Source organism: Triticum urartu, chromosome 2A, assembly GCF_056163025.1.
Source record: "Triticum urartu cultivar PI428250 chromosome 2A, HENAU_Tu73, whole genome shotgun sequence".
Classification (NCBI taxonomy): Eukaryota; Viridiplantae; Streptophyta; class Magnoliopsida; order Poales; family Poaceae; genus Triticum; species Triticum urartu.
Genome location: NC_141874.1, coordinates 732,580,968 through 732,595,185, shown reverse-complemented (window position 1 = coordinate 732,595,185; position 14,218 = coordinate 732,580,968). Strand labels below are relative to the sequence as shown.

Sequence of the window (14,218 nt, the reverse complement as noted above, 5' to 3'; positions counted from 1 at the left end):
CTTCTTCCGAGAAGGGCCTGAACTCGTAAACCTTGCGTCCTTACAACTTCTCCATAGCTAAGATCTCGCCTCTCCATACTTACCCCCCTACATTACTGTCAGACTTAGAACCACGACGCACCCCTCAGGGATTACTCTTGAGTTTATAGCCTCTAACACCTCCTTCACAAGATCATCCTTTAACATACTCCAGAATCTCTTATAGAATGCAGCGTGCAATCCATCCGGTCCTGGTGCTTTAAAGTCACCTATACTGAAAACCGCACGACGTACATCCTCCTCAGTGAATGGAGCCAGCAAGGCCTCATTCATTTGTGTTGACACCCTTGGGATTACCTTCTGAATGACAGCTTCATTAGGGGCATGAACCTGAGATGAAAACAAAGTTGTAAAATAATTCTTAATGATGTCGTCCATCTCCTGTTGCCCTTCCTGGATTACCCCATTCTCATCCTTTAACCCTTGATCGTATTTATCTTCTTCCTCGCAGAAGCATACAGATGAAAAAAGTTTGTGTTGCGGTCGCCTTGCTTCATCCAGTTAGCTCTACCTCTCTGCACCCATTCAATCTCTTCTTGCTCCATCAAGTTTTCAATGAGTATAAGTATTTCTTTTTGTCTATCAATCGCTGCATCCGTTGTTGGACCTCTTCTCAAATTCTCTAGCTCCTTTTTCAGCTTCGCCAATCTCTTCTGCGGCCTTTTAAGTGTCCCACTAGTAGAAAAAGGGTCAAATATGAAGCACACTAGTGCCGGTTTGAATTTGAGCCGGCACTAATCTGACCATTAGTGCCGGTTCCAACGGCTAGGCGGGCGGGCATCATTAGTACCGGTTCGTGGGCAACCTTTAGTACTGGTTCATGCCACGAACCGGTACTAATGAGGCCAGTGCGGCTGTGGTCAGGCTGGGGCCCCCACGAAGACCTTTAGTACCGGTTCATGGCATGAACCGGTACTAGAGTTTCTTAGTAAGCTGATTTTTAGTCCCACCTCGCCAAGAGAGAGGTAGTATGAGCGTTTTATAAGCCGTGAGTGCAGAGATAATGACGAAGAGGTGCAATGCTCACCTGCACGTTGATTAGCTTCAAGCCTTTCGGAATAGCATAGATTGCACTGAGCTATGTGTAGTGCAGTCTACACTATTCCGAAAGGCTTGAAGCAAATTAACCAGCATTGCACCTCTTTGTTATTTTAATAACTTATTTGAACTCCGGACTTCTTTTGTGTTCAGTATGCAGCATTCAAAGCGACGTCATCAATTTCCAACATGTTCTGACATCATTTGTTGTTTTTCAGTCATTTACCTAATTGTTTAGAGAGCTAAATGACCGTGAAATTGAAAATCACTACAAAATGAACTGTGAAAATGTTGAAACTTGTCATGGTATCATCATTTCACCCGCATAGCATGTGCGAAAGAGTAGAGAGGGTCATGGCAAAAACTGGACGCACTTCGTGTACAGACTGGACAATCTCTTTCCGAGTATCAGGGTTTCGGACGAGAACTCATCTGTTACACGGGCACTTCAATGTTTTTTAAACTTATTTGAACTCCAGACTTCTTTTGTGTTCAGTATGCAGTATTCAAAGCGATGTCATCAATTTCCAACATGTTCTGACATCATTTGTTGTTTTTCAGTCATTACCTAATTGTTTAGAGAGCTAAATGACCATGAAATTGAAAATCACTACAAAATTAACTGTGAAAATGTTGAAACTTGGCATGGTATCATCATTTCACTCGCATAGCATGTGCGAAAGAGTAGAGAGGGTCACGTCAAAAACTGGACGCACTTCGTGTACAAACTGGACAATCTCTTTCGGAGTATCAGGGTTTCGGACGAGAACTCATCTGTTACACGGGCACTTCAATGTTTTTTAAACTTATTTGAACTCCGGACTTCTTTTGTGTTCAGTATGCAGTATTCAAAGTGACGTCATTAATTTCCAACATGTTCGGACATCATTTGTTGTTTTTCAGTCATTTACCTAATTGTTTAGAGAGCAAAATGACCATGAAATTGAAAATCACTACAAAATGAACTGTGAAAATGTTGAAACTTGGCATGGTATCATCATTTCACCGGCATAGTATGTGCGAAAGAGTAGAGAGGGTCACGGCAAAAACTGGACGCACTTCATGTACAAACTGGACAATCTCTTTCGGAGTATCAGGGTTTTGGATGAGAACTCATCTGTTACACGGGCACTTCAATGTTTTTTAAACTTATTTTAACTCCGGACTTCTTTTGTGTTCAGTATGCAGCATTCAAAGCGACGTCATCAATTTTCAACATGTTTTGACATCATTTGCTGTTTTTCAGTCATTTACCGAATTGTTTAGAGAGCTAAATGACCGTGAAATTGAAAATCACTACAAAATGAACTGTGAAAATGTTAAAATTTGGCATGGTATCATCATTTCATCCGCAGAGCATGTGCGAAAGAGTAGAGAGGGTCACAAAGAAACTAAATATAGAAAAAAACTACTCAAAAATAAATAGAAGAAAATAAATAAAGAAGAAAAGAAAAAACTATATAAAAATTACTCAAAAATAAATGGAAGAAAATAAATAATGCAGAAAAGAAAAAAAACTATATAAAAAAATTACTCAAAAATAAATGGAAGAAAATAAATAATGCAGAAAAGAAAAAAAACTATATAAAAAAATTACTCAAAAATAAATAGAAGAAAATAAATAATGCTGAAAAGAGAAAACTATATAAAAAATTTGTTGGGGCGCTACCAAGTGGGCCTGCCAGACCTAGGGTGTGCAAATGTAGGCCCAGAAGGGCCAGCAGGCTCACAGGGTAGCGCGCCGTAGTTAGGCCCAGAAGCCTGCTATATATAGAAGTTCGAAGGAGCAGCCGCGGCTGGGTTTATAAACCAGTGCGGCTGCCCTTCGCTCGACGAGGTGGGACTAAACATTATGCACCGCTGGTGGCAGCGCACAACCATTAGTACCGGTACTAATGAGTGGGCCTTTAGTACCGGTTCGTGGCACGAACCGGTACTAAAGGGACCGTTTCCTGCCCCTTGGCCTGGCGAAAATTGGCCTTTAGTACCGGTTGGTGGCTCCAACCGGTACTAAAGGCCCCTCCTATATATATGGCACTTACGAAAAATTCAGTTTTATCGACCACCACTTCTTCTCGATCCAACTTCTTCGCGCGACATTGCCGCCGTCGCCCATCGCAGGCCCCGCCGCCCTCGCAAGCCCCGCCGCCCGGCGTCGCCGTCACCGCCGTCGCCCCCGCCACCCGTCGTCGCCGTCACCGCCGTCGCCCCCGCCGCCCGTCGCCGCCGCCCCGTACTACGTCGTCGTCTCGTTCGCACCGTCGCCCCCGGCCCGCCGCTCGTCGTCGCGCCGTCCCCGTCGCATCGCCGTCTCGCGCCGCCGCCCGTACGCCGCCACTCCCCGCTTGTACACACACACAACACATTGTTTTTACATATTTTCTGTTTTCTGTTGTTTAGATTAATTTTAGATAAATTACGTAGATAAGAATGTTAGAATGTTAATGTTAGATGAATTATATGGAAAAGATGTTAAATATTAATGTCAATTTTAGAGGAATTAGCTAGATATTAATTAGTTATATATATGAGATTTGAACTAGTTGAATTAATATAACTAGTTTATTTTTAGTATGAAAATTAATAGAACAAGTTTATTTTTAGTAAGAAAATTTAGGTATATGAGATTATTTGAACTAGTTGAATTAATATAACTAGTTTATTTTTAGTAAATGCTTAGTTGAACTAGCTAGTTGAATTAGTACTAGTTTATTTTTAGTAAGAAAATTTAGGTATATGAGATTTGATGATCTAATTAAAATATTACTATATATAGCTACTTTATATATTTTAGTAAGAAAATTAATAAAACTAGTTTATTTTTAGTAAATTCTTAGTTGAATTAGTTGAATTAATAGAACTAGTTATTTTTAGTAAGAAAATTTAGGTATATGAGATTTGATGATCTAATCAAAATATTACTATATAGAACTACCTACTTTATTTTAGTAAGAACATATGTTTCACCTATATATGAACATATGTTAGATATTAATGTCAAATGTTAGATGAATTAGATATAAATTATATGTTAGATATATATTTAATTTAGTTATATGAGATTAGTAAGAACATATGTTTCACCTATATATGAACTAGTTAGTTGAATTAGTTGAGCTACTTTATTTAGGTATATTTTTCGTAAGTGCTTAGTTGAATTAGTTGAATTAATTAGTTGAATTAATTAGTTGAACTAGTTGAATTAACAGAATTAGTTGAATTGATAGAACTAATAAGTGTTTAATGTTTCACCTATGAACATAGGAATGTCGTCTGACGACGAACACGGTTTCATTATGTGTGAATACTGCGAAGACCAGCGCGGCCTGTGCGGCAGAAATTTTCTAGTTGATGATAGACGCTTCAGCATCAAGCTGGATGAGAACTTTGAAGTGGATACAGTAAGTCATAACGATAAGTCTTTTTTCGTAATTAAGCATGACTTATGCTTCATTTGCTTCAACTTTTAATTTTAATTTTTCACTATTTTACTAGCATATCCTCTGCCATGCAAGAATTTTTGTCTTGGATAAGATAGGTTTCAGTCCTAACGAAACTATGGAGGTAAAAAGAGTTTACTTGAAGACCGAACATGGTTATACCTTCAACGTCAAATTATACAATGCAGACACATACACCTATTTTGAATGCAAAACTTGGCAAACACTATGCAAGGCTTATGCATTTGAGCCTAATATGGTTATCACCTTTGATATTCATCCGGAAGATGATATTGAAGGTAATAGAGACATCTGGGTCGATGTGCAGATGCCTCCAGTTCTACCATTATGTGAGTTTCTCAACCATATTTATGTCTTCGATATGAGATTATTTGAACCATTTGAATTAATAGATCTCAATTTATATTGACAGCTTATTTCCAATCAAGCAAACATGTCCGACGCTTGGTAGACAGGACCGTCCACTGTCCAGGGCTAAACTAAACTGCGAGGAGACAAGTCATTATGTTTCATGGCTTGAGGATCTTGATGCTGTCAGGACAAATTATTTTCCTGCACTTAGAAATGTTAGTACTCAAAACGTGCGACCAATAGTGTTCGCACTGAACTACGGTCACATATATTTAGGAAAGATGGTAAGATTTCTACTATTTCTCCTCAGTGCATCTTTTGCATACATTATTTTTTTAAGCTAAACTTCATTTCTAAGTATGTTACTATACGATGTTCTTCAATAGGGAGTCCCGATGAATGTTGTGCCTGATTGGATCGAGACTAAAGGTACCATGAATATTGTTAGCTTACGGCCAAGATATCCTACAATGCACTTTAGTGCATTCAGGATTTCTAATAGCGATGAATGCTTAATAGTAAAAGACTGGAGCAAAATTGTGAACGATCGCATAAAAGTACTAGGGGGCAGCAATCAAATGCGCAACCCACGATTAGGAGACAAGTTCATCTACATGCTCCAATATGATGAATCAGAAAAGCTATACATGTTCTATGCTATTTTACCTGAGGTAGAGCAGCATGAGTGATTAATTAGCTAGTTCATGCTCTTAGTACTTGTCCTCTCATGTCCGTGTTCTTCGTCCTGAACTTAATCTCAAAGAGTGATTTGCTTTTGTGGTGTTATGAACGCTTATAATATCATTACCATGTTGAACTCGATGATATCTTTGCTTCTGGTACAAGTGAATGTTTCTTCTTTAAGCTAGTGTTGGTGATGATATATATGATGCAAGAGTTTTTATATTAATATGATGATGATGATGATGAGTTATTATATCATTTATATGAAAGAAACCGCAGATTAGTTTCAACTGGATGGATTCTAGCTAAGTGATCAAGTAGATGCCATATCCATATTACCTTGATCACTTAATTAGGTGATCAAGTATATATAATATGGATATGACATATACTTGATGACTTAGCTAGGATCCACATGCATCCAGTCAAATTAATTTGCGATACATTCACCTAATGATTTAACAACTCATTATAATGTAAAACAATCACTAAATTAAATTGAAAACACAAAATTAAAATAAAAATAAAAAATAAAACCAAAACACACCCAAACATTTAGTACCGGTTGGTGTTACCAACCGGTACTAATGTCCTACGCGCCCACGGAGCTGGCTCGTGCCACGTGATTGCCCTTTAGCACCGGTTCGTGCTGAACCGGTACTAAAGGGGGGGGCGTTAGTGCCCACACTTTAGTGCCGGTTACCGAACCGGCACTAAAGGGCCTTACGAACCGGTGCTATTGCCCGGTTCTGCACTAGTGTCTCTTTGTCCCAATTATGCAGTTCCACATGAAGTGAATCAACTTTTTGTTTGAACGGACCGAGGCCTAACAGCGACGCCTTCATCCAGGCCGTTCGGACCACCTCCTCGACTGTTTCCTCCTTAAGCCATCTTCCCTCAAATCTCCTCATTGAGCTAGGAGACCGGTTGGCCTGTGCATATTGGTCAGTATCAATCACCAACGGCCGATGGTTAGATTTAGTCATCTCCCCGTTAATGACCCCCGCATGAGGGAAAAGTTGACTCCATCTTGAGTTACAAATTGCTCGATCAAGCCTTTCCTTGATCGGTCCTCTGCTCCACGTATAAACGTCCCCCATCGCTCCCATATCCTCCAGCTCACAATCAGAAAGAGCGTCTCTGAATGCTTGCATGGATCGTTGCTCTCTAGCTGCTCCACCTTCCTTCTCATGCATAAATAGTATCATATTAAAATCTCCAAATGCTATCCATGGTTCATCTCTCAGTTGGTGCAGTGCATGCAAGTACTCCCATGATTTATATTTATTTTCTTTTGCCGGCTCACCATAGAAGCCTGTACACCTCCATTTTCTCCCGTCATCTATTGTTACATCAATGAAGTTTGCAGTTACCCCATGTTTTGTGACAGACACTCCGTTTCTCCACATCATCAGTAAGCCTCCCGCCCTACCACCACTCAGGTTAACCAGCCTCTCCTGGCACCCTAGCTTTCTCATCAACCGTTCGGCCCTTGCGTCAGACAGATGAGTTTCCGATAGAAATAACACATCTGGTTTGTAGCACTTCTGAACATCCAGGAGTGCTCTACCTGCCCGGGACTGACGCGTCCCGCGGCAGTTCCACCCTAGGAGAATCATTGGGCGTGGCGGTCCTTCTCCTGGGAGGCCGCCAATGTTGCCAAGTTCATGTCCATACTATCATCTGCTTTGCGCCGTTTCGAATCTTGTGATGTACTGTCTTGCTCTTCCCCCCGTCCTCCGTCTCAGTTCCTCTTCCAGAAATTATTCCATCTTCTCCTTTGCCCTGTGTCAGGGCCAGCTGGTTCCCCTTCCCCTTCTCTGTGAATTCGAGCCTTCTCTTGAGGGCACTCAAAGTTTGCGAGTGATCATCCATATATTTCAAAGGGCTACTCTCCGAGCTGCTCAAATCATCCTTCTCCCTCCTCCCTCCACTAGGTTCTGGGCCTGCCGCAAAACCACCCCTACCACCTCCTCCCATTCTACTACCCCCTCCTCTGCCATTTAAGCCAGCCTGCCAGCTCTGATCCTCCCTTCTGAACTCAGGCGCAATCAAGGTTATAGGATAGATAATGGCCGACTCCTCATGCACCCCATTACCATGTTCTTTTGCCACATGACCCACAAAGCCACAAACTCCACAAAACCACGACATCTTTTCATACTCAAATGGAAAATACACCTTCTTCATCCTCAGAGTTAGACTAGCACATCTTGTAAGGGGTTTGCGTACATCCAATGTTATGCGTACTCTGATGCCCCCGCCCTGGCCCTTCACGGTTCGTTCATCAACTCTTTCCACAGTACCTGCCTTCATTGCCAACTGACGAGCAATATTCGCACTCCTCATCTTCTCCTTCAGTCCCATCACCCTCACCCACACCTGGTACGTATTCAGCTCCACTTCGCCTGGTTTGGACCATCCATCATATGGAGCAAGCAACACCAGGCAGTTTCGGAAGATCCAAGGCCCGTCCTGCATGACTCTTTCCCAATCCGCCAAGCAAGCAATCTGTACAGAGAACAAGTTATCTTCTGTGGCTCTGAATTCTACTTCCTACGCAAGATTCCACGCTGATCTCATTGTTCCATAGAAGGCCCCGTGACTGAATTTTCTTGATGTGTGCACCCGGGCTAGCGCCATGAATTCTGCATCCTTCTCTAGCTCCTCCAAGTCTTCCTCTAGTACCACATATTCTTCCTCTTCTTCCCTGAGATTCAGGTACCTCAACTTATCATCTAGTGATTCCTCCCGGTCTGATCTACTCCCTTCAGCTACCTCCGCCACCTCCACCTCCGCTTCCACTTCCAATCCCCCCGCCATCGTGTCCTTGCCGCCGCCAACTCTCGAGGTAGATGAGTTTACCCTCGACACCGCCCCTCGCCTCCCTAGGGTTTGGTTCCTCCCCTAGATGATCTCCTACTGTATTGCCAGATGCCTCGCCTGGGATCAGGATCGCCTGAGAGTCCGATCCGAAATCAGGTAGAGGAACGTGATCTCCTCGGTCGCCGCCACGGAGAGAGAGAAACCCTAGAAGGGTACGAGACGTATTTTCCTTTGCTACCCTAAGTGGGATGGGCTATTTAGTCCCACTTGATCCCACCTCCACCTACAGCCTGAGTCCATCCACTCATGACATAGTAACATCAGCCACAAGGAAAGACCGACATTTTTATAGAGAGCTTAAGAACTTATTATGTACCACGCGTACCCAAAAAGACCACGGAACAAAGACCTAGAATTTTAGTTAAATCGGTTGCTAACAAGGAGGCAACAGCTGGTCCGACCCGGTCCTACGTCAAATCAATCGTAGTTGGGATCAAGAGTTCGGTCTCGAGCCCATGTGATGAATCTGAAGCCACAAATCCTTCGCAATCCAATGGTGGCCTTCTTCTTGGCCGATCGATTTGCGATGTCATGCTCGTCAACATGGAAACAACGGAGGACATGGTCGGCCTGTCACAGGGAGTTTCCTGGACGCAGAGGAGCCCAATCTGGATGCATCGTGTCAGCTTGGACAAGAGCTCGGGCTCAGACTCGGAGAGTGGCACCATTGTTGTGTCCAGAAGTTCTGCGATCATGTTCATCTCCCACAATCCCCAGGCCTGCAATAGGAGATTCGCGAACTACCGTAAGATTATATGTAGATAATCTTTTATAACATGTTTATGCTTGATGCTTCATCTCAAGAAGAAAAGGAATTATGTGTATCGACCAATTATAAGGTGCAGATGCATTTGTGAGATAGTAGCACTTACATGCGAAAGGAGGCCTTGCATGCCACCGTTCCTTCGCCCACTGAGTGTCTCCAAGAGAATAACTCCGAAACTATAGACGTCACACTTAAGTGTCATGTTCCCTTGCCGCGCATACTCCGGTGCTGCATACCCCCTTCAAGAAACTCAATAATATCAGGATATATGTATTGAGTTGATTCCACTCAATTTGAATGGAGAAACAAAGATCCTATTGGGGATGCTTGCATTTTTTTACTTACGGTGAAACTACAATTGTTTGATCAGGCCCGATCTGATCCACAGCGAACAACTTGGCAGTTCCAAAGTCTGCGATTTTAGGCTTCCATTCATCATCTAGCAGAATGTTGCCTGGCTTGAGATCCCTATGGATAACATTGTCACCGGATCCTCCGTGTAGGTATGCAATGCCATGCGCAATCCCTTGGATTAATTCCAGTCTCCTTGCCCAGTTCAGTGAGGCGCGAAGGTTAACATTGCCTGTCAATGTCAAATATGCATTCATTAGATACAAACATATGAGAGAAAAACTTGAGGAGCTTCCCCACCATATATATGGTGGTCCTGTTGGTATTCCTACATGAGAAAGTAGCAACTTGAGAAAACACTTTTGTTCCAGCAAGTAGCGAGTACCGAAAATGTGGACGTTGAGGCTCTTGTTCTGCATGTATTCGTAGATGAGTATCCGCTCCTTGCCTTCGTTGCAGTAGGCAAGGAGACGGACAAGACTACCGTGCCGGAGCCCAGCCATCACCTCCACTTCTCTTGCAAAATCTTTCTTGCCTTTTGTGGTGAGCACCGACTGCTTAAGCCTCTTGACAGCAATTGTTCTTCCTTCAGGCAGCTGCCCCTAATGATTTTGGAGTTTTAGATGTCAGAAATGAATTTGTCAACGGATACTTTTCTATATGGAAATGCCACAACAAACGAAAGAATCATCTGTTTCTTGGAGAGTACAAAACAGACACACCCACACATCATAGCATACACCATCTCATAACCAAAGACATATCTTCGATAGAAAATGACGAACCTTGTAAACGATGCTAAATCCACCCTGGCCGATCATATTGCTTTCTGAGAAATTTCCAGTGACATCCTTTATAATAGCTAGACTAACTAAGGGAACGGCCATGGCATGGCTCTGAGGAATAGCACCTGGCAAGAGCTTATATACATTACAACATTGCATGTAATTAACCATGCATTTCCTTATTTCTGCTTCATGCAAAATAATAGTAAAATTGAGCCACTAGAGCAGAATTTACCTATGATTGTGTGCTTCCTTCTCCACCAAATCGCAAAGACGACCAGTAGAATAATAACAATGGAAGCTAAAGGTATGGCAACGAGTAGAACAGGAAACTTTTTATGGTCATCTGTTATCGTAGCAAAAGAGAAAGATCAGAATGCAACTGAGCACTTATACAGACTTAGAATCCATTACAAATGAAATTTCAAATTGGAATTAATATAGTTATTATTTCAACAATATTTTATGTTGTGGCATCCGAGTGAGCTTACACATAATAAAATACGGCAAATTTCTATGGGCATGACTAGAAGTAAAAGAGAAACAAAATTTAAAAGCAGATAATATATATTTGTCAAATTTTCTATTTGTTAGGCAGGTGAAAATAAAAATTTGTAATTCTTTTTTTTTTGCGATTTTTTTTGTAATTCAACTCTCACAACAATCTTATCAGACTTCCGGATGTGTACAGTACACTGCAATAAATGATCGTGATTCGTGAATGAGTATTTATAATTAAGTCGATCAGTTGAGTGGGTATTTCAAAATAAAAACAATGATTTTTTTGTCAATTTATTTAAAGAAAATTGTTTGTCCAATACTTCTATGAGGATTGCAAAGTATTCTCTAAGTATTTTAAGAATACTACAGTTTTTTTAGATACCACGGTTTTATTTACTACGATCTGTTTGGCTAACGCCAAAAACTGTGTTATTAAAACTAAAGTATTTACATAACTGTAGTAATTTCTCTGCATAATAAAAAGAGCCCTAGACCTCTTTTTTTGACAGAGCAAGCGAAAGAAACGAGTCGATCGCTAGATATTCTCAACAAACTCATCTGGCTATCAAGCCGCCGCTCGATCCCCTGTCCTGCGTGTTCCCTAATGCGAATGAGATAGCTAGGCTAGATATGTTGATCATAGAAAGGATCCGAAGCAATCCATAGCTATCCGTTAGAGATCAGCCATGGTCCGGAGAGGCGATCTCATCTCTCTTAACGAGTACTACTAATCACCGCTAAAAGCAATTGCTAGCTACTAGCTACTAATGGATGCACGATCAACAGTTAGCTAGTAAATTTCACAGCATTACGAGGTGTAACTAAACAGATCCTCTGCATTGTGAATAATTTAAAAACTTTGTTATATTAAAACCATGGTATTTTGTACATGCATGCTAAATTACTGTCGTTTTTGATACTTTGGTTTTTTTTTAGTACTTTGCTATCAAACAGAGCCTAAATCTAGTCAGTTAACTTTTTGTCAAAGACAATGAAAAAAATGCACGGCGAGTGTAGAGATTCTGTACATACCAAGTTCTGATTTTGACAACCTCAGGTAGAGATTCTGCCCCATGTCAACGAGACGAAGATCAACGATGGCATCCGTCCACATGACGCAGCCGGAACCATCGCCGCCTCCTCTGATGTCGGCGGCGGCATAGGCCAAGCACGAGCAGTTGGCGAAGCACCTCGCCCTGCACTCCTCCAGCGTGACGCCCATGTCCACCGACGCGTTCTGCGTGTCAGGAAGCTTCACCCCCCGCACCACCGCGAAGCCGTCCGTCGTAGTGCCGCCGGCACAGTCCAGCGCTGCGTGTCTTCTGCAGGTGGTACCCTTCACCTCCTGCGCCGGCGGGGTCGTGGCGGGAGGGCTGCTGAAGCTGAAGCCCTCGACGCAGCCGCAGAACCCCGACGATGCCGCCTCGGGGTCGCAGAGGCCGAACGGCCCGCATCTCCCATACTCGTCGCACGGGTCCCTCGGCCCCTGGAATATGCGAGTCCACGCCCAGCTGCTCGCGTCCCACTCCCACCGCTCCGCCTTGCCGGTGTGGTTCACCACGACGCGGGTCAGCGGCGCGCCGGGCGCGGCGGTGTACCCGTAGGTGGTCTCCCACGGGCTCGTCGTCGCCCGCAGAGGGTACTTGCCCGCGTACGCCGACACCTCCGGGACGCCGTTGAAGTAGAGCCCGTTCCACGGGCCCGTGCGGTACGTCTTGACGTTGCCTCGCCAGACGACGAGCTCCGGTAACCCCTCGGTTTCCAGCGTGCGGCGGTAGTCCCCCGGAGCCGGGTCGTCGGCCGAGCGCCACGACGTGAGCTGCCACTCGGCTCCGGTCCAGCGGTTCTTGCCCAGCTTCATGTCAGGTAGCAAGGTGTCCGACGGATGGTCGAACGACTGCCACAGGGAGGCGTCGCTGCTGCCATTGTGTACGACCAGGTTGCCGGACACGAGAAGCTGCGCCACCACCGCAGAAGCGCCGCCGGAGAAGTCTGAAGACCAGACCGTCCGGCGGGAGCCATCTAACAGAACGAGGCTGCCGAGGTCGTTGAGCACCAGCATGCCGGACTTGTCGACCAGAGGTTGGTCGCGGTTGGCAACCCAGCAGACGGCCGTGCCGTTGGACACGGAGAACCATATGCCGAGGTACCTCTTGGTGGACGCCTCGGGAGAGAAGAACCCGAGGGTGAAGGAGCCCCCTGCTGAGACGAGCGTGTCGCCGTCGGTGAGGTTCTGGCCCTTCTCGAGCTTGTCACCAACACCGGCGGCGGCGAAGGTGTGGATCGAAAGGAGGTAGAAGCAGATCAAGAGCAACCGCAGTAGACTGGTCGCCCTCATGCTGCCGGACGCCTCTTGGAGAATGCAATGGATACATGCATGTACTCAAGTTATTAGCTGTTAAATACGAGTAGTATGGTATACTCTGCATGTACTGATAGAGATTGAAATAACTTCTTTTTTCGACGAAACTTGTCAAGATCAGGACAGGAGCACTGTAACTGTATTCTATTTTTGAATTAAGAAGAGAAACTTCTCATCTTCCCATCTCAAACCAGTAAAATAGGAACGATTCCGCGTCGCGCCTTCGCCATCAAGAGTAGCCAAAAATTTCCAGGAAGTTGCGATCTCTCTTGATTTTCTTCAATTGTAGATGCAAGGTGATGTTAAGGGCATATTCAAATCACATATGTCCGCAGATCGATGGGGACCAATCCTCAAAAACCGATGCTGGCGCTGGTCATCCAGTCGTAGCTGTAAGCATCCGCCTCTTTTTTTAAAGCTCGCAAACACTAAATAACCGCATATCAAATCCTTGTCGGGTGAATCAATGTAGTGCTCGTATATGTACTGCATATCCAAATCCATTTCTTCAAAAAAAAGGGATAAAAATTAGCACGGGGATTTCACCAAACACTTGTCGGGCATGATGAGTACCATAGAGGCGGATGGTACCTGTGCGGAGGAAGAGGAGGAGAGGTGTGGACCGACAATGGAGCTGAAAGCGGTGTGGGAGCTTGGGTGTAGTGGTGGAGGTCGCGGAGCTCCGGGAAGGGTTTGGCAGGCGGCCTGAGCGGCCTGAAAGGTGGTGCGGCGGTGTCGGCAAGATAGAAAACAAATGTAGAGAAAGAGGAAAGAATAGAGACACCAGGTCCCGAAGGGGTTTTGGGTGGGCCGACGTGTCAGAGTCCTACATGGTTGTTGTTTGTGTTGGAAATATGAGCAAATTACTACGAGATTTAATCCGAATAAACAGAAGATAAATCATGACCACAGCAGCAGAGATTAAACTAATCATGCGAACTAGCATAACAGATGAACATATCACATCTAGGGCACATACTAGAAGCATGAATTC

General features: G+C 44.0%; 1 protein-coding gene across 2 annotated transcripts; it reads right to left on the bottom strand.

Moving 5' to 3' along the window:
* Positions 1-8,719: 8,719 nt before the first annotated feature.
* Positions 8,720-13,258, bottom strand: LOC125529273 (receptor-like serine/threonine-protein kinase SD1-8). 2 transcript variants are annotated; one of them, XM_087545235.1, is made up of 7 exons: positions 11,895-13,258; positions 10,597-10,707; positions 10,362-10,486; positions 9,962-10,172; positions 9,571-9,808; positions 9,332-9,464; positions 8,720-9,178 (listed from the first exon to the last, which is right to left on the bottom strand). In XM_087545235.1, exons 1-7 carry the CDS (start codon positions 13,198-13,200, stop codon positions 8,867-8,869), a joined length of 2,436 nt encoding a protein of 811 aa, XP_087401361.1. In that variant the 5' UTR covers positions 13,201-13,258; the 3' UTR covers positions 8,720-8,866. The 2 variants fall into 2 exon arrangements, with proteins under 2 accessions (XP_087401361.1, XP_048549635.1); XM_048693678.2 differs by having other exon boundaries at positions 9,962-10,178; positions 11,895-13,255.
* Positions 13,259-14,218: the final 960 nt, after the last annotated feature.